This window comes from Hirundo rustica, chromosome 1 (assembly GCF_015227805.2).
Source record: "Hirundo rustica isolate bHirRus1 chromosome 1, bHirRus1.pri.v3, whole genome shotgun sequence".
NCBI lineage: Eukaryota > Metazoa > Chordata > Aves > Passeriformes > Hirundinidae > Hirundo > Hirundo rustica.
This window is the reverse complement of record NC_053450.1, coordinates 112,578,562-112,600,198: the sequence shown is the minus strand read 5'-3', so window position 1 is coordinate 112,600,198 and position 21,637 is coordinate 112,578,562. Positions and strand designations below refer to the sequence as shown.

Sequence of the window (21,637 nt, the reverse complement as noted above, 5' to 3'; positions counted from 1 at the left end):
TTTGGAACAGTTTGATAGAGTCATATAATAGATCATCCCACAGACTCCCCTATTTCATGGCTTGTTGGCTTCTGCAGTGGGCTGTAACAGCCACAGATGGATAACATGAAAGCTACTTTTGGGTATCTATGGAAACAAATAGCTGAAGTCTGCCTCAGGGTCTTCTCTTCAGATCCTTCGCCCATGCTAGGAAGGAGCAGGGAATTTTCCCCAGTTTCCAATACAGAGAGAAGAGAAACAGCAGCAGGTGCTGGGGATGTAAATGGGGAGCTGAGGTAGGTGAAAAGGCAGAGGAAGGAGAAGGATGCTGGAATTCAGAAATTAAACAAGAGAGCAGGACTAAGGGGAAAAGCAAATATAGATGAAGAACAAGACTATCCTTCCTACAGCCTTGTTCCTATGTAGCCTGCTTAGTAGGCTCCACAGTGTATCCTATACCTTAACTAGTTCCATACATTTTCTAGCTCACTGGCCTCTACCATCTGTTTGCATGAAGGTCTGTGTGGATGTGCAGGTTGATGTGAAAGGATAAGGAAACACAGAAAACTCAGGTTTGTTTTTTCAGTCCTGCCAAGCTGATCCTTCAAATGTCATGCTGAATTAAAAGTTAATAACTTTTATTTTAGTAATATCAACATATTTTTACCAAAGCTCACTGGATTTTTCACAAATTGTGACTTCAGAGAACATTTCAACAACAAAAAAAAACTATTTCAGTAAACAAACTTCTAGCGATTTCACCCAATTCCATAAAGATGAATTTTAGCAAGTGCATGTTGTCTTTGGGTGCTGCTTTATTTGCTCTGCAGTTATTAAAGTTTAATAAAAGCCCTGGGTAAAAAGCAAAACCTCCAGCTGGCTGTTCAAATCCTCAAGGCAGCAGACACTCTCTGTCCCGCTGTTGTAAGCCAGAAGAGTACAACTACAGGAAGCCCTCTCTGATTCCCAAATATGACTACTTGATTTCCCAAACCCCTCTTCCCCTTACATAGCTCCAGACATCACATTCCATCTGGTTAAGTCAGGCTGTGTGACACCTCCCGATCTCATATAAATCTTGTATGACCAGACACAGCCAGCAACTTGCACGGCTTTCAAAATAATGTGTACTATGGGTATTTGCCATATGGAGATTAACCTGTGAACAGGCCCAAGCCACTTTCTTGGGAATAAGGAGTTAATGAGAATGCCAGTGCCAGCACATCTCAGCTGAAGGCTCCAATGCTATACATTAGTTAACAGTTAATATTTATTACACATGGACATTCACACTCTAGATGGGTAAAATAATCACTGGAGCAAAGGGATTTATCATCATGTACATCAGTCATCCACCATCTGACACTTAGTGCAGTATCTAAACTCCTTGAACATATTCTAATCAGGATGGAAAAACAGCCACTGAGTAATTATCTTAAACAGTTTAAGTACAGCATTTGGGCACCCTGCAAATTTGCACCTGCCTAAAACTATGGCCAGAAGAGCTAAAATTCAGTCCTGGATCAGGAAATTTGCTTTAAGTACATAAACACAGTATAATCTTAAATTCTGCTGTATCACACCCTGGGAGGCACAACATATCATTTACATTCTAGCTTGGTGGGGCTAGTGCTTTTCAGCCAGCACCAACATACATACACACACAGGGAAATGCAGGAGGGGCAATGTGTGTGCACACTTGTGCGTGTGCCAGTTTGTTTACAGGAAAATATCTACCCAGAAGTAACAAGAAGAAAAAACCAGCAAGCATATCTTTTTCCGAATGGGGGACAGCACCAAGAATTCTTTGAATATTTGTCCTGATGGTTTCACTACGGAGGAGTTTTGTGTCCCTCATCAAATCACCTAGGGAACTACAGGCCCACCAATTTCATCTCAGCTCCCGGGAAGTTGATCAGCACTTAATCCTAGGCACATTAAGGATAAGAAAATCATGAGTAGCCAACCAAGAAGAAGTCATGTCTGAACAACTTGACAAACTTCTAAGCTGAAGTAGGTCTACCTGGCCTGGTAGATGAGGGAAGAGCAGTGGATATTTTCTGCCTGGACTCCGATAAGGCCTTTGACACCACCTCCCGTAAGATCTTCCTAGAGGAGCATGCAGGGACGGGATGAGCAGACAGACAGTGAGGTGGACTGAAAACTGGCCAAGTCCAGAGGCTGGTTATCAGTGAGACAAATTCTAGTTAGGTGCCAGTGACTAGCAGTAGACCGCAGGGGTCAGAACTGGATCCTGTTTAAGGTCTTCATTAATGACCTGGATGATGGGGCAGACTGTACCTTCAGCAAGTTTGTAGGTGACACACCTGGAGCACTCGGGGCATCTTATCAATGTAATACCTGAAGGGAAGGTCTAAAGACAACAGAGCTGGGCTTCTTTCCACTGGTGGCTAGCAACAGAACCAAAGGTAAGAGGCACTAGTTGAAACCCAGGAACACATTAGGAAACATTTTTTCACTTGTGACAAGGACCAAGCGCTGGCACAGGCTGCCCAGGGAGTATGCAGAATCCCCACCCTTTAGTATTATCTAAAACCTGGCTGACACAGTCCTGGGCAACTGTCTCTAGGTGTCCTCATCTGAGCAGCACATAGACCATGTGACCTCTAGAGGTCCCTTCCAACCTCACCAATTCTGGGTCCTGGAAACAAACAAAACCCCCCAAAACTAAACTAAACAGGAAAGCTACAGTTGGGAAAAAAAAAAAAAAAAAAAAAAAAAAAAAGAAGATGAATACTTAGATGTCATTTCCAATCTCTGGAAATGGCACCAACCCACTCTACAAGAGCATCAACATATTTTCATTCTATATTTACAAGTGTGGGTGGCATAATTTACACAAACACACACATATGCACACACAGAACTGAAAAAAAAAAAAAAAAAAATCCCTCAGCAGCAGGCTGACATATTTTACCAAAATTCTCCCAGAGAAAAATGTGCACAGATCACCCACTTTCAGGGTTTGTCTGCATGTGTAGAGCGACTCCCTTATATCCCAGTATCTCTAACTTCATACACAGTGCAATCCCATCAGCCTAAGCCCTCATGCTTCAGCTGCATCTGGCCCAAGAGCAGCCAAGCAGCCAGCCCCCAGTACTTTCCACGGATTTCAGAAGCACTTATATGCAAGAGCACAACCTATTCAACCTGTATTTCAGACACCTTCAATTCAGCTACTCTGTGCTGACAAAATCTCACACAACCAGAGAATGCAATCAGTATGTATATTTCAGTAATACTGTATCTTGTTACAGCACATTTGCATCTCCAAAGGGTTTAAGGTACCTGGAAATCCAAGATAATTTATGAAGAAACTAAATCTATGCTCCTCAGGTCTACTCCTTTTTTTGGGTTGCCATTTTAGTGATTTCTGTGTTGAATATACTCACTCCACTGGTAACTGGATTTTATTATTTTTTAATTATTATTTTGCCTGTTTTTTCAGGTCTTGCTGGATCATTGATTGTCATCAGCAGAAGATTCTTCAAGCCAAATTATGTGTCCAGCTATACCTGAGTGACTCTGCTCAATTTAGCTCAGCAACTGGAACTTAATTAAAAATTCTGTTAAGAAGGTGCTGGCCAGAAAAGACTCATCATGGCAGAGTGGCACACACTTTTCAGCACTGATAGGAACAAGAACTAATAATAACTTTTTTCCATACTAAAATGAATTGTCTGGACTCTCACTAGACAGTAGGAGCAATTGACGTAAGATGAGAATTGTATCAGTGTGCAGATCTGTTCTGCAAGAATTACTCTACTCAGGCAATCACTTTCCAAATTAAAAACCACATCAAATAAAGGGAATCTCCATTACTACATCAGAATATATAATTTAAATCTACTTACCCTGCCAAACTGTATGTAAATGCACCCAAAGTTATTCAGAGAACTGAGGCAGCATATAAGTTTTCATTGTGTCCTTTCCAAACAGAAGCATTTATTTTGATCTTTAATCCATTGCTTGGTTAATTTCTACTATTTGTGTGATTACACACAGTGTTGCAAAATGCTTTTTTTCTACACAGAGAGCTAAAATTACCCATTTTTAGGTTAACTATTATATCATCCTAAATTTCAATTACATGGACACACTGATTCTGTAGCACTAAAACAATGTTGAGAGTTTTATTTCTATTTACAGTCTGGTTTTCTACCACGGGTATGCCTAGTGTTCTACAAGAGCAAACTAAGAAAAGTAGAATACCATCAAAACCCCCTTAAATCTCCTAGGCTGGTGCTGGCCTGAACTGGAAAAATGTCATAGGTCAAAATGACTGGGACAAACGGAACAAAATCCTCAAAGTCTGAAAAACTTGGCTGAAAATGCTACATTAAAAGACACCTGAATTTAAAGTTTTGCTTTCTGCATATGTTCACCATTATCATCTTTTCATAGATAAGACAATTCTATGTTGAATGTTAACACTCTTGAAACAAGAGGGATGAATATGCACACAAAATTAACTGGATTTAATAAATCCCAAATTTTCTCTTTCTATTATCTTTTTAAAGTCACACCTTTTAGCTTAATTAATCACAAACACTCAACACTACAACTTTTAAGTAAAATAACCAACAAGATGTCATTAAAAAATATTCCATTCCATGTTCTATAGTTACAATTTGAATTTCTTTAAGACTCCACATTTCCAGTTATCAAAGAAATTATTTCCATGATTGGGTACAATAACACAAAGCAGGATTTTAATCAAACATGCAACCTGCAATACAAAGCAAATACATTAGTTTTACTAACTGCAACAATGAATCCAACTATAATGCTCAAAATTTGCAAGTCAAGCTACTCTGTCACCAAATCCCTTGTCAACTAATAATAAATCCTCCTCTCTTCCACAGTATTCCTCTTCTTCATATTGTAATGCCTGATGGTCACTATCGTTTTCTGTGCTATCATATAGCTTTTATGAAAAAATAAGGCCAAAAGGGAAGTTTTATGATGCTTCATGCTTTAGTCATCTTGATTTTTAATCTAGATTCCAAAGAGAAGTTCAAAGTTTCTGATTCAATGTGTGTTAGGGTTAATGGAAAATCTCCCTTCACTGTTGCAAGATTATGCCACAGGCTTCAAATTGCTTCTTCTCTTTACTGTTCTTGCTATTTCAATTTGGCCTCACAGTTTGTCTATGCCATCCTAAAGTGCCAGAAGAATCAATTTTACTTTATTAAACACTCACCTCAAACCACTGGCCGTGAGACTGCATTTTAAGGATGACACAAGGGTCTGGTTTTGAGAGGGCATCCCTGTCTGATATGCCTTTGCATGCAACTCGCAACTCCACTTTAGTCAGGCATGGGCTGTTAAAAATTCCCAGGGTATTGGCTGCTGATTCATAGATGTTGCTCATTTTCTTCATTCCTTGCTCTGAAAGAGAGAAAAGGTCTATTAAGGATGGTGCACACACAGCCCCTCCTTCCACACAGAAGCCAGTGCAAAGTTTTGCTAGACAATAACAGTGAATGAGAACCAGAGCATGAGGGGAAGTAATAAAATCAAAGAAATATCGATAGAAAAAAAGAAATAATCATCTCATATATTTATAAGTAAGCCAAGTTCAGAAAGAAATTTTCCACCTTGCCTCTGAACTCTGGGGGTCAACTGTGACCAGGACTTCCAGCTCTGTTTCTGCTTATAGAGCCACATTTCCCCAAGCCAAAGGATGGATAGACAGGATGGTAACTCTGAATTTCTTATGATAACACCTTAACAAGGGTAAATTAAATTTGGTCAACACTCCACCAATCTGCTTTTATTTCTCTCTATTTTTCCTAAAGAAAATGCACTTTTTACACAAACTTTTGGCATAAATGCCATTAAAAGCCCCTTCCATACCAACCTTAAATTCCAGAGTACATTTCACTGGAGTTTAAGTTTTCACACTTAATGCAGAAGATTATCAGCCTTCATTCCTAAGCAAGTAGACAAGATTGATGTTCTAAACAGAAGGGCAGGATATTTATGTTGCCATGTCTTGTTGTTATGGAGTCTTTGTTCTTTTGGGTTAAGAATCAGAGTTACATGAGCACAGATAGCTGGAATAACAGGAACCTCCAACTCGTACTTCATTATGAACACCACCACCAATCTTGTAGCTCAAGAATTTCTCTCAACAGAAGCAAAAAAAAAATTTTAACACAAAGCTTACCAAAAATCCACATATAACCATTTTTGCATCAATAAAGAATAAGAGAATGCTACAATTTGCATATTTTTTCTGAGCTTCACAGCCTGACCCTTTAAAATCTGCTTCCTAATACATGGATTAGTGCCTTCATCACTTTACCCCATACATAACAGCCACAAAAAATGAATCTCATACTTCTAGCAGGCAGATTTGTCTTGCCATTTTATCAGCAAGACATTTTAGTGGTGTGTTTCAAACCTTTTCACTGTCTATTCCACAACACTCTGTTCTCTTTCAAACCTTTTCACTGTCTATTCCACAACACTCTGTTCTCAGAGGTTAATGATTTTTGAGGACTGTTTTGATAAAAATTACATTTCAGAGATATGGAAATGAAAGTGAAGTTTTCTTTCCCCATATCTTCTAAGCTAAAAATGAACTCAAAACCCGCAAATTCACGCCTGTCCAGTTTTCCTGTGAACTCGAAAGGTAAAATTAGAAAGATTTTTCTCAATTCAGCGTAAGGGGAGTTGGCAACAGAGTGTGAACCTCTAATACATAGACAAATTTCAGGAATGCAAGTCTGAATTATGAGGCAGATTATCTGCTCCCCTGGCAGAATGGATGGATAAAAGCTTTTTAAAAATTTATAATTCCTCAAATCTATACAACAACTTACTAGATGACCCTTGACCTGCTGTGACTACCCCATTCAGATATAAGTGAAGTGAGCCCGAGTGGACCCCAACCACCCTCTGAAGCTCAGGCTCTACAGGCATATTTGAAACGTGAGCACCACCACAAACATAGTGCCTGACATCCTAAGATCAAAACAGTCACCTTCAGTCCCTTCCAGTTACTCGTAAATATTGTCACCTAAACTACTGTTCCTTGGATTTACTGCTTGGAAAGAAACATGACTGAGAAATAGGCAAAACTAAACAACACATGGAAAAAATAATTATATTGGGCCACGTTATAAAGCGAGGGACTGGAGAGACGGTTGTCTAATTATTCATCATTTTGTAATCCCATCTCCTTCAGAAAGCTACTCAACAAGCTCATCCCACACATTTACAAGACGTTTTTACATGTTGCCCTTTCCAAATTGAAATCCATTTGAAAATTGGGTTAATTCTGTCTCATACACATCATGCATCATTAATAAAATGTCATCCTTTGTGCAGAAATAGTCTGGTGATTTAATTAAACTGGATGATTTCAACACTGAAGAGAAGAGGAAAAAGTAACAGAGTGAGGGGGAGAGATGTATTTTTCTCCCTCCTACAATAATTATACATTGGTCTTTGAGAACAGCAGGTAAGTATAAAAATTATATTTCTTTTTATCTCTATGACTATTATTTCAGCTTTTGCAAGTTCTAAATTTATCAATGGAAAATATCAAGCCACAGTCTTATTCTTTTGTCTCATTATATTCTTCTTTTAATATAATCACTAGTTTGGGCTGTTGTGCTGATGTCACATCACCAGGAAGCTGGAGGCCTGGAAAATAGGTTTTGAGCCCACTGAAAGTGGCTAAAAACGGTATTGTTTTGCACAAACACTGACAAGTTAGATTGCATAAGAAGTTTTTTTGTCAATTAACTACATACATTATTGATGGAGGAAAAAATTAATCACTTTTCTTTGCTACAAACTCTTCCTTTTTCAGTTCATTAGAACCTTGTTATTCCTTCAACATGACACAGTTTCAATATTCACTGAACAAGAGCTGTACCCATTAGAGGAAAGCAATAGCACAGACACAAAAAGTAAGTGAAATAAATGACATATTTCTAAAGTTTTCATTTCATCATTGCATACATTCTCTCTCATTTCCTCTGGAAAACAGGAAAGTGATGCATCATATGCTTCCCACACAAACTTTTTAGCCAGTGCTAGACTGAACAGAATGGGGAAGCAAAACCAGGCCTTCTGTTTTCACCTCTCCATAGTGAAACATCAAGAAAACAGTACCAACCAGGAAAAAATTAAAACTGCACTGTGCTGAAATTGAAATGTACTAGGCTACCAAAAAAAAAACCAAAAAACCCCAAAACCACAACAAACAAACCCCACCCACACAACCCCCCCCCCCCAACAACAACAACAACAACAACAACCCACCAAAAAACCCCAACAAACAAAACCCTAACACAAAAACCACCAAAACTAACCAACCAACCAACAATACAGCCACCAAAGAGTATGTCAGCTACAAAGAAAAAGTGAGAACCTTGAGGACAGGTCTCTGTCTTCAGTCTCTCAAACATGCTCTATATCTGGAATACTTAGAGGTCATTTACTAGAAATTAATGTGCTCTTTTGACCTTTTTAAAGAGATTCATGGCTCAAAGTGATCTTACTGAACTATATGATGAGATGGGGAACTAAGGACATGAAGCCAAATTCTTATTAGTAGTGCCCAGTGACAGGACAAGAGGCAACTGGCACAAACTGAAATTCAGGAAGAATTCAGGAATAAAGAAAAGGAAAATTGTCACTGCAGGTTTGGTTGAACACTGGGACAGGCTTCTTGGAGAACTTGTAGAATCTTCATCTTTAGAGATCTCCAAAACTTGTCTGGACGTGGCCCTGAGCAACCTGCTTTGAGCACAGGCTTAGAATAGATGATCTGCAGAGGTCCTTTACACTCTCTTCTACTCTGTGACTAAGCAGCAGACAATCAAATTATAAACTTTTTAAGGTACAGATTGTCTCTGATATGTTATGAAACTAACTGATTATTTGGGTCCCTTGGCTCCAAATCCGTGCGGAAAATCAAAATATATACATGAGCCCAGCATTTCTGGTACAGAGTAATGCTACAAAGGCACCCATGTGTAGGTTTTTCATTAAAAGCACCAGTAAATGACTTCAGAAAATTGTGCCTGCCTAGATAACTGGATTACTACGATAATCAGTACTACATGTTTGACAGCTACATCTTTCTCTAGTCAGGGGGGCTAAATGGCTTAAAAAATGTTGTTGTCTAGAGCTGGGAGAGTAAGAATCTTTGTGACACAGAACACAAACAGTATATGTACCTCTCCAGGAACTAAAAGACTTGAATTCAGCTCACACAACCAGATCCAACTCGTTGCAAAATGGTGATCCACATAACCTTACCACAAACTCATAACCAGGCTCCTTAAATTCACCATGAAATAAATCTAAGATGCTATCTGAATTCAGATTTCAAGTTTACTCCTTTGTCCACAGTGTCATTTTGCCCTCCCACACACACAATGTCCAAAAAGCTTTTCTGCAAGTTATCTGGGTGAAAAATGAAGAGATTGCTCTCTACAGCATCTTGTGAAGAATCAGGGAAACATTCACACTCAGCCTCACCTTCAGTTCAGGTAATAAGTGAGCAGCAAATGAGAAAGATGTTGAGATTAAAAGCAGTAACCAGTGTACTTAGCATTTAGAGAAAGGTCTTATTCAGAAACCTGTACTCCAGACCAAAGCACAGGCAAATGAATTTGGGGGTTGCAGGTTTCTCATCACCAGATGTTGAGAGCAGTGTCTGAATTATTTTACTGGCACTTTGGTCATGAAATGAAAATGAGCGAATAGCACCTGCCTGCTTCTACAGAAGTAAACAGCAAGAGTCTGCTCCTGGAAAGGTAAATTATGTTTGCAGTATGTGCACATGGTGGGAAATAATAATAGTAGAGCTACAGGAAATAAGAACTGCAAATAAGTGCCTCCAAAAGAAAGCAGCCCTAAAAGCACTGGATGTTGTGACACTAACTGCTCCCTACGTATTTATACTTATAAATTATATATGGGAGAAACATTTAATATTCAAAACACAGGAACAGCTTAATTCTCTCTAGACAGAAAGCTTTGTACCTGCAGTTTCCGGATCTTCCAGGGTTTAAAGTCTAATAAAAGGAAGTATGAAAACCAAGCCTACAATTAGAAGCTTAAATTAATAAAACTCAGATCAAGTTAAACAAAATATAGTAAGAGCAAGATTTAGAGAAAAAGCTGAAATTATGTTGAGTGTTCAGGTGGAAGAGTTTTAAAAAGTTCCTCTGCTTAGTTACTTGCTCAGCTTCAGCAGAATGTAGGCCATCGACCCCTTCAGGGAATGACAGTAATTGAGATAAGTAACTATTTTCCTTTAAGAAATTTTATGTAATTGGGAATTCCCAGTCTCTAATAATTACTGTATCAGCTGTTTGGCACCAAGGCTTCCTTGGTTGTGAAAAGCAAATCCATTCCTTCACATTTAGCTGTGAATAAGTTTTGTACAAATGAGGAAAGGTGGGAATTCATCAGGAGTTCCTGATTCAGCAAGATCATTAAATTAATATTCCATGGAGCTCACTAAGACACCTGGCTTGCCCAGGTCTGAACAGAGACCCCAGCACGACACGGGAAGCAGATCTATCTTTATTATGATATGTATTAAGGTTTTTTCATTATGTCTAATCTTTGTTGCTGCTGTGGCCATTGCCATGCCCTTTCTCTGGAAACTGCTTGTGAAGAATCAGTGCTGTCTTAAAACAGAGTCATTCAATTACTTATCTTTGACCACGTTCCTAGACTCCTGGTTTTCAGCCTTATCTCAAATCACTGCACAAGACTCTCCGCCTGTTGGCATTAAAAAATTATCCTGGTCAACATCAATTATATTATAAATTGCTACAGAAGTTTAAATGATCATAGATAATACAGACAAAATGCAAGTTGCCAAAATTAATTTGAATATGAATTATTATGTAATGAAAAATCAATAGGTTAGCTAAACCCTTCCACAGGATAGTCTGTGCAATTAAAAATACAATTTTTCCTCCTTCACTTTGATTATCTGACAACTATTAACAAAGATTTATTTAAAGTTACACCTACCAGACTTTGATAAAGGCCTTTGAAAAATGAGCAATAAACTCAGTAAGAAAAGGGGATCTGGAGAATCCACAGCAATGCTATTGTGAACAATGAGACAGATCTGATAATGCAAGTAATCTATTTGGACAGAAAGGCAGAAGGTTCAGAACAAAGTGCCAGCAGTGTAAATGGAAATATACACACACTGACAGTTCAAAGGGACTCATTACCATAGAACCAGCTGCTTAAATTATAAGGGGAAAAGGGAAAAGACACTGGAAAGAAATTGAGGCATCTAATGCATGACAAAACCCTGTACAAAAGTGTGCTGCACCTATACAAATAACCCCATTTCAGTTAAGAGAAGGAAAATCCGCAGGATAAATGGAGCACCGGGAGGCGCTCGAATGTGCCCAGCTCTGGATGCTCTGACTCCTACTGAAGTCAGACTCAGGGCAATGCAAAGCACCTGTGAGAGTCAATGCTAAAATACATATATTTTATTACCCTCCACTGGAAGAGCAAATCTAGGATTTGCCTGGCTCCTTTAGCATGTAGCTAATGCCATCAGTTACCTCTTACTTCACAGAGTTCCCACTGTCTTCCTTCTTACAATGCTGAAAAATATGCAGGGGAAGAGGCAAAAAACCCTCACTAATACAAAAAACAGAAGACTGAACAAATACAAGATCAAAATAACCTTCTTAGGGATAAATGCAGACAACTCCCCTACTAGAAAGCAGCCTCAATGCTTTTTATTAGAGAAGCAGCAGAGATTTTTTTTCCCCCCCCCACAGAATTAACTCAAGTCTGCTTCATTTGCATTGACTGGATTTGTACCAGTCATAAGGAGTCTGCCTCTCCCACAGCAAGGCTGGCTCTCAGGCTGGCTGCAGAGGGTGTGTACTTGGTCTTGTTGATAAAATGGCACATTTTAAAAGAGTGCGTTGGTTTAATGGGATAACAGAATGTATTTTATTTGGAGCAGTGTAGAAGACAGAGAGAAAACAGAGTGGCTCATCTACATGCTGACACAGTGTTGCACACACAATTGTCCCCTCATCCAGTGTTGTTTCCTCAGATACGCCTCTCCAAAGCCTTCACTTGCAACTCAATACTGTCAAGCAAAACTATTAGTCTCCATGTTCCACTTCCAAATCATGAAAATGGCATATTTTACCTTAGAAAACATTAATGAAAGTGGGTTTGTTCTTCATTTCATTTCTATTTGCAAAGTAATTAGAACTGGTGTTCTACAGCCCTTTCTCACCATTATAGAAGTTAAAAATGCATTTAAAAAGCAAGAGAAAGAAATGCCAGCAAAGCCCACACTGTTCTATACCGTGACTCCTGGTGCTGATGATTTATAAGCAGGACTGAATAATATGAAACCCCAGTAAAATTCAGGCTTCCACAAGTAAATTATTTGCCTGCTGGTTTGGGTACTGGTTGTCAGAATCTGGCTTGAGTCTGCCCTACTCTTGAGAGAATACCTGAAGCATAGGCAGCTGTAAGAGCAGGGATTAAGCATTGATACATGGAAAAGCTCAGGACCATTGAATCAACTTTAGACACTACGCTGAGGAGTTGCACACACACAAAAACCCCAAACCTACAATATGCGAGCAGTTTGCGAATATAAGTGACATAAGCCTAGCAAATCAGAGAAGTGTAATTGAATCTCTCTAATCAACAATTTCAGAGCTACTACCATGTGATACTTATTTGACTGCTTATCGCTAAAAGCCATTACAATTTTCTTAAGCTTGTCATTTCAGTTTGCTGCTTGCACTAGGTGATATATCAAATGAAACACAGGAACAAAAGTATATTCACTATGAGAATATGTGTTTGCTGCTTTTTCTAAACTTAGTTCTCCCAATTAGGTATTAGAGGGAAAATAAAAGTGTCTTAGCAAGAAACAAAGCTTTACAACATAGTTATCCAAGAATCTTAAATAACTGGGTATTTTGTTAAACTTCAAAGAAAGATAAGCCTGGAACAAAATCAAATAATCCCAGCACTCTAAAGTGTAGCAGTCAAAATTCTGATATCAAATAAATCCAACTGAGAACCTTTAGAACATGTTTGAGGCAAAATAATTCTTGAAATAATTAGACAATTCTGAACAACATGATAGATGTATACCCTACAACTTTAATCCTTGCCTTATCCGCACTTGTACAAAATACTTTTGAAATCAAAATTACCCTTTATCCACTCTGCAAAAGCATACTGTCTATCAGCTGGAGGAGAATCACAGAATTGTTTACGTTGAAAAGACCTCTAACATCGAGTCCAGCCATTAATCCAGCACTGCCAAGTCCACCACTAATCCATGTCCCTGAGCACCACATCTACACATCTTTTATGTGTCTGTAAGGATGCTGAATCAACCACTTCCCTGGGCAGCCTGTTCCAGTGCTTTACAACCCTTTTGGTGAAGAATTTTTCTGCTAATATCCATTCTAAACCTCCCCTAGCGCAACTTGAGGCCATTTTCTCTTGTTGTATGGCTTGTTATTTGGGAATGAAGCAGCAAGTTGTGTTCCTTAGCTATACTCAATTACACCAGAGTATGTATATAAACACATATAATGCCTGGAAGAGTTTATCCATTTAAAGATGTAACATATTGCAAACTGCTAATTTTCCCCAACAGATGGCTATAGTGGCTCTTCCCGCAGCATGAAAACGATTCTAAAAGAGAAGCTGTTTCCTGCTCCTGATCTAAAGACAGGCACATCAAGAAGAAAAGTGAGGAAGGACTTCCCATTTACTGTTTAGTTACTGTATTTGCAATACAACCCAAAGTTACACCTGGTGTAAGCTGGCTCAGGGTTTCCTAGCAGTGTGAGAAAAACTGAATTTATTGATTGCACAGGGGCTACATTGAGCCCAAAGCTGGGACAGAGCTTTGAAGTCAAGTTGGTCTGTCAGGTAGGGCAGGAGGAGAAGAAAGGGAGCAATGGATAGTGCTGCGAGCAGCTGCTCTCTCATAGTTGCTCTCCCAGCATGTCTGACCCCTTTCTCAGCAACAAGCAGAACTCCTATGGCCTCCCAGAGTTCTGACAGACAAGGAGCAACCTGTCCACCCTCAGGGGGTTTCTGGGTAATGAACACCTTTACCTGATGGCTGGAGCCAGTCCTGAGTTCATTCCCTTCGCAAGAGAGGTTCAAGGACAACACACTGGGGTTTGTACCACTAGTTAAATTAGACCCTGGGCCTTTCTTGCCTTCTTGTCATCTACTTACTTTCTATTTTCTTTCCAAAATCCTTGGTCAAATATTTGAAGAGTCACCCATGAGACTTAGGCCACACACACAAGCACACATTGCCACCATCCCAGCTAAATCAGCAAGGGATACGATCACACTGCAGCTCCAACTGCAGGCACGAGTAGAGCCATGACAGCCAAATTATATTTATATGGAGAGTGTTAATTTCTTTCCTAGTTTCATTTCTACTAGCTTATTCTGACTTTCCTCTAGGAAGTTATATCCTACTCCATATTGGGAGTGTTTTGCAATCACAGTAACACCAATACCATGACAGATTCAGTCTCTGAATATGCCAGTAGCTATTTTTGGTATCAAATTGATTCACAAAAGAATTGCAGCATGCTGTCAGCAAAAAGTCCTACCAGTGCCAAATGAACCGCTGGTGCCAGTGCCGTTCCATTCCTCTGCTGATGTGTCCATGCTTCCCAGGATCTGTGCTCTACTGAGCTACCAAAGATGGGTCCTAACGCGTCAGGACACAGCGCAGCCTCACAGGGATCCTAACCTGGGCCCTGGAAGCAACACAGCTTTGTCAGCAATGTTATAGTAGACCTACTTCCTTCTGACACAGTGCCAAGACTTTGGCTAAATAACACTTTCAAAAACAAGCTCTAGAAATCCAAGCCAGCAAGAATTTTCACAAGTTTCTCTTCCTCTGGAATTGTTGAGGTGTGAGAAATATCTATGTTCTCAACCAATAATAAAGACGAGAAGCAAGACACTTAGAACGTCTTTTATAAAACTTGGTCTGACATGAGGTTGTCCCTTAAGCACTTCTAAAAGGAACCCATGAGTACACAAGAGTTATGTCTTCCTTTTGAAATCCGCAAGTCCCCATCAGTCTTTGTTAGCATATACTGACAACAAAAGGGCAAAACAAACAATTCAGCTCTTACAGTGATTACAGAGTTAGAGGTAGAGGGAAGGGGTTCCCAGTTCCTAAAATGATGCACACAAGAAAATGAACTCACATAATCAGTATTGATGGAAGTCCTACTACCTCAACTGCCACACATAAAAAACACTGGAACACCTGCTGGTCTTGACATAACTGCCTGGTGGGAGAACATTTAATGAAATTCACATTAGGCATGCAATATCTCAAGTATGTGGGCACACATAGCACAGGACTTCACCTACGTTTATCTGTCTTTAAAGGGCAAATTTATATAAAGTGCAATGAAGTCCATGCATGACCTACTGCTAACAGGCAGAAAAGAATACCTACAAGCCAGCAGTGATGGCACTCAAGGGAGAAGAGATGCAAGAGGCTGGTATTGAAGCCCCAGCCAGATGTTTCCACTTCACAAATGTAATATCTATGGTCAAATTATCTATGACATAGTTCTGTATGAATTGGGATTTGAAAGTCATTCCCAGGCTTTCTCTCCAGACCTGTGAAACTCTTAATTCCTTCCCTCACCTGCCCTCTGCTGCGTATGATTGCTCTTCAAACAGAAATTTATCTACTCTCTCACAATGTTTGTTGAAAGACAATTGCAAAACATCAGGGACATAAGAAATGGTAAGGCAGAGTCACCATTATATTTCCTAAAAGCATAGAAGAGTAGAAGTAGCCTCAGTAGAGACCCCATCATGCCAAAAAGGAGTGTTGATAACTAAACTGGGTCTCAAATATTCCACAAGAGATGCCACAAAACCTGATTGTTGCACAGAACACAAAGCAATGTCTTCCTTGTTCAAGTATTTATATCTCTGTTCACTCTGGATGGATAGCCATTGGGCTCCTCTATACCTACATATATTTAGAATTAGGAAAATGCATGTTGACACTAACCAAAATGTAACTGTACCAATAATATTCAAATCAATCTTTGAATTCTTCAGTGATACAATGCATTTCCCATGCACTGTGAGTTTATCTGTGTCTTATCCCTGATCTGCATTGATCTAGTGCAAATAGATCCAATAGTCAGAGATATTTTTCATAACTTAAAAATAACTACAATTTCATAATTTAATATAATTACTGGTCTAATTCATCAACATGTTTCAGTGTACACCAGTATAGGGTAACTTCAAAACAAAGAGATTTAAAAGGCCTTCATATGTATGGAATTCAAGATCTTCATTTCTGTTCCAGTCAACTAGTAGAAGATTTCGTTTCTATTTTCTTCTCAAGTGTCAGCAACCACCTTAGCTAAAGGTGCTTGTAGAGGAAAAAAACAAGCAAAAAACCCATACAAATTAATAATAGAGAATATGGGTTATAGTAAATGCATGTCCTCACAAATCAGCCCACCCAATGCATGTCCATCAAAATCTCAGTGACAGATGCTTTTGTAACTTCTTTATGGTATCAAATCCACCCTTGGATACCTGTGGAAAAGATGTACTAAAAAATTCTAAAACATTTTGAAAGGACATGCAGTTTTACAAGAATTTTGCTGTTTCAGTCATAAGCATTCTTTTGCAATTACAAAGATTACAGCAATTCAGATCTGACCCACTGAATGATGGATGACACTCTTTATGCTCTGGAGTCAACATGTAAATTTTACCTATAATTTCTGCCCTCTACAAAAATTGGGTTATACAATAATGAGGTGCTTGATGGCTGTTGCATTAAGTCTGTAATGAGATTGAATGCACAGTCACATCATTTAGTGTTTTAAATTGCTTCAGCTTTGGAGTAAATACATCAACAAAGGCCAAGCTGGGATATTAAGTGTACAGCAGTACATCAAAATAAGATGTTAACTTGCTGATGTTACATAAAAATTATTTCCATATTTCACTGAAGAATTCTTCAGATGATTCACTTGTGTAATATGTTATTAAACGAAGCACATAGAGGCATCTTAAACATTACCTTTAATTGAAGGTAGGAATAACACAGGCAAATATTCAATACTTGCTGTAGAAAAATGCCAATTCTTCTCATGAGATTTTTACCATAAGCTAGAAAGCCTGACATGCATTACATTTCCTATCAGTGCTGGCTCTTAATTTTACCTTTTACATGGGCATTTTACAACATGCTAAGAAAACTGTTTCAGTCAAATGATTACTGCAGCATTTCTTATTTAGCTACTTCCAGTGTGAAGTTCCAGCTTGCTTTTTTCCATTCCTCCCCTCTTCATGGCCTGCGAGCAGCCATGTTCTTTCCATCACAGGTAAATAACCTGTGATCATTTCAGAATTCTGCCAAGATTATGCTTTCAAGTGAAATAGGCTGTCCAAGAAAATTCTCAGGTCAGTTTGAATATACCTACATCATGTTTCCTAGTGATACCAAAAAGGAGCTCTTTAATTCTCAGTCACTTCAACATCTGACAAGTGCTGCAGTCAGATTGCACTGCGTCTTCAGGACAGTTGATGCAGGCCAATTGTCTAATAAGAGCAGTTTAGGTTGAGATGGATCTCTGGGAATTTCTATTTCCCATCTTTAACTTAAAGCAGATCTGATTCAGGTGAGCTCTGGCAGTCTCCAGCGATGAAGATCCCACTGCCTCTCTGGGCCTCTCTTCCAGCATTTGACCACCATCTCTGACAACAATTTATTGTTTGTTTTTCTTGTTACAGCTTATGCTGGCTACAAACCATCCTACCACTGTTCCTCCAAGAAAACCCTGGCTGCATCTTCTCAGATGACAGCGGTAAGACCACATTTCCTTAGCCTTCTCCTTGTAACACTGAACAAAGTCCTTCCAGGACTCGCTGACTTAGCTAGTGTGGCAGGTCTGGTTAACTCAGTTAAAATAATTTAGGACTAAAAGGAAAAAATCTCTGCAATTTCCAGCATGTTACGAGCAGAAGACAGAGCATAGAAGACCATAGTTACATTAAACAAGCAGCATTTCCCAACTGGGTCCTGCGTCCATACCTGGCTTTTCAGAAAGCCATTTGCAATGACAACTTTGGCTGGTCAAACTCTACCAACAAAAATGCAAGCTCTTGAACACCTCACTTACACACTGCCTACAGAGTAACTATTAATATAGAGACAAACATCTTTTATGGGGGTGTTGTACTTCCCATGCATTCCTTCAAGGGACCCTCAAGAAAGGTTATACAAATTATTACAAAGTTACACAAATTATACAAAGTTTCATCTGCTTGTTATAATGATGTTTCAGAGCAGAAAGGTGGCTTAATAGAATACAGTGAAAAATAGAGAGGAGTGTTCAAAACCTTATCTTTCACTCCTTTGTATTTTGAGTTCCTGAATAAGTCCTTTGAATTCCTGAATAAGTCAGTGAACATATTTTGAACTCAGACAAATGGTATTTTGAGATTTTTTTCCCCCTCAGAATTTTGTTCAAAGACTATACTAAGAAAATTAAATATTTAAAGTTGCTTTTACTTCCTGACTGTTCAAAATGGGTTCTAATTTCTGTCTGCCATATTTTCAAATTAAAGCTTTAATTAAAATCGCTGTGCAATTTTAAGGGTACTAACCTTTTTTTGTTTCCTCAGCTTATCTATCTGCTGTCCAGTACAATTAGTATTTCTTAGTATGTGAAACTTAGCAATGTGCTAGAAAACTTTCTGTCTTAGTTTCAACCTGCTGTCCAAAATGAAATCATCTCAAATCTGCCCATTACATGAAATTGCCTGGGAAAATTAAAAGTAGTTTGGTAACAAAATTATTGAAACAGACTCTGGTAAAGCCTCTTGTTATCAATATAATGGGTTTCTTAATTGCCACAGAGATTGCAATTTTTAACTTTGCTGGATTTTGTGTTTTCTGTTGTATGCTGTCCCTGCCTTTCTCTCCAGAGAAAGTTAAAGCAATGACCAAAGTTAGTTGTTGCAGTAGTTAAAGCAATGACCAAAGAGCTAGCTCAGAGAAGATGATGTATTTTCTACTGCCTTATTTCCAATATTCTCATCTTCAATCTCTTATCTCTAAAAATTGCTTCATGTTTTGTACTTTTCAAACCAATAGCCTCAAACTCCCCTAACACTTAGAAAAAAGCTCCAAGACATCAAAACCTAATTTTGTCACCCCCATCTACAGAGAATACCAGCCTCAGAATTAGACAGAGGATCACACAGAAGTTTTCTGTTAAAGAAAAAAACCAGAAAATGCTACCTCAAAAACAGTTTTAAGTAAAAAACAAACAAACAAACAAACAAACAAACCCACCATGTTCTGATTATGTTATGTTTAGTCTAGCAAAGGTTAAAGGACACAAAATCATATTTTTAATCTGGCTGCATGAAAACTCAAAATATTGCCCAAATATCACTCCATTTGTCACCCACTACTCAGGCATTTTGATTTTTGCCATGTATAAAATAATTTTATTGAAGTTGTGCCACTTGCAGCGGTGTGTTTCATGAAATGCTCACCCTTCATTTATAATGACCTAAAGTCAGGGAACCCTTGATACCACCTCTCAAGCACCTACAGGCTAAAAACTCTTAAACTGACACAGCACAGACACCAAGTGGGAGGAACTCATCCCTTTTCTGTCACTCCAATGTCTTCTTCATTTACAGTAAAATACATAATAGTGTGTACAAATACCAAACAAATGTGTAAAACCGCATTGTTTACCTAACAGCCAGGAGTCAGCCAGCTTCCGTGAGAACAAATCCAACTCTTCACAGGAAAGAAGAAACCATTTCAATCTAGCCTGGCTTAGCCAGTTGTCTGACGTGATCTTACCCAGTACTGAACTGGCAAGTACTTGTTACCACTGTGTCACCAAAACCAGAACCTGACATCAAGAGAAATTGAGCACTTCTTTGCATTTAAATAACACAACGTGTTTTGTTCTAAATGGGGGAAAGAGACTACCCCAAGAGTAAGCTGAACAAAACTACCCCAGTGCAGAAAGCCAAACTGCACCTCAGCTTCTCAACCACCAACCTCTGTGTACAAGGACCTGACATTTCCAAACAGCAAATAACTCAAACCACACTGTTCCTCCCTTTTCCTATCTGTTAATAAGGATGGAGTGGTCCTGCTTCTATCCTGGTCTGATGCTGTTGGAAGACTAGGCTGAGGAAACTACTGATGGATGCTACTCTTTGTTATGTTGTTCTAATCTCTGCCCTTTCTCGTTGTAAGGTTTTTGCTTTATTTTCCTTTACAACTCATCTCAAATGTCCCATCATGCACAGCTGTCACTCAAGGTCAAACCACACAGAGACAAGTGAATCCCTAAGATAATTAAGTTTTGGCTTCATATAGCACTATGACTATCAGAATTCAAACATTTAGGTAACGCAATTTATGGTGGAAAGGGTGTGGAAAATAGGAGAGACATATTAGTTGGAGGTTTGTTGCCATACAAAACTATTAACACTCACTTGTGCCTGTCCAGTTCATTCCTACCATTGCTCAGATAATCTCACAAATGCCCATCTATCCCCGTCTGATTACAGGCAGACCACAAATATGCCTGTAAATACCATGTTTACCAGTGACCCAGAGAAAGGAAGCAGCAACTCTGGCCAGCTGTCTCTCTGCTGATCATGGGGAAGCAAGGCAGGCATCTGTCCTACAACCTACATTTTAAAATAAGGGAAAATACCAGGTGGAAGGCCAGGAATTCCACATTATCCTTCACGCAGTCTGTGCTTACCCAAACAACCTATAGGATTTCCTATACACGTCCAGCTTAGAGGAGCAAATTTTGGGGTACAAATTACTGCATTGGATCCTACTTCACTAATTCTGGTTCAAAACATATCCCCCACACAAAATGAAGCTCATTTATCAACCTGTTGCCTCAGGGACTCAGAGGTGACCTCCAAGTACTCACAAGAGAGACGACTCTGCCTATTCAAAAACAGGACATTCTTTACAAAGCACAAAAGGTAAGACTGAAGCCAGATTCCCCTTTTTACCCATGCAAAATAAAAGATCCAAACCAAAACCCCACACAAGTCTTCAGAGAGGATATGAGGCCTAAATACACAGTTCCTGTGACTGGACAAGCTCCTGTGAAATTGAAGAGGAGCTATTCTTTTTCCAGTAGCCAATGTTCTTTTCCAAGGCTAAGATTTGGAATACTGATCCTCCTGCCAAGAGAGTACCCACACGCTCTTTGGTCAGAAAAGAGGTATTTGGCACAACAGCACACCTTGCCAATTATCAAAAGGGCCCAACCCTTTTGGAGTGGCTGGGATTTCCACAGCCACACTGACCAGAGTCAAAATCCTTGTCACTGCCAGAGCCAGAAGCTTAGATCTGATACAGGCAGTATTTTTCCAAAGGTATATTGTGCTAGAAAAGCAGAAACTACTCAAAACACACCTTTTAATTCCCCTAGATCAGTTATTCTATGGTATTTAGTAGGATTATTGACACTGTAGCAACAGCATGGTCAAAGGGGACCACGAAAGCCATGTGAGACCTAAGAAAAGGACACAGATCATTAGA

General features: G+C 39.0%; 1 protein-coding gene across 5 annotated transcripts in view; it reads right to left on the bottom strand.

The window, feature by feature from the left end:
• The window catches only part of CPNE4 (copine 4), a 235,802-nt gene that overhangs the window by 172,612 nt on the left and 41,553 nt on the right, over positions 1 to 21,637 (bottom strand). For 2 of the 5 annotated variants that reach the window (XM_040060835.2, XM_040060859.2), the window contains exons 2-3: positions 14,640 to 14,789; positions 5,204 to 5,391 (exon numbers count right to left, since the gene is read on the bottom strand). The exons of 1 other annotated variant lie outside the window; for it this stretch is intronic. In XM_040060835.2, the coding sequence (XP_039916769.1) occupies positions 5,204 to 5,391; positions 14,640 to 14,697 (246 nt within the window). In that variant the 5' untranslated portion in view covers positions 14,698 to 14,789. The remainder of the gene's footprint in view (positions 1 to 5,203; positions 5,392 to 14,639; positions 14,790 to 21,637) is intronic. 2 more of the 5 variants (XM_040060843.2, XM_040060851.2) reach the window with 1 other exon arrangement.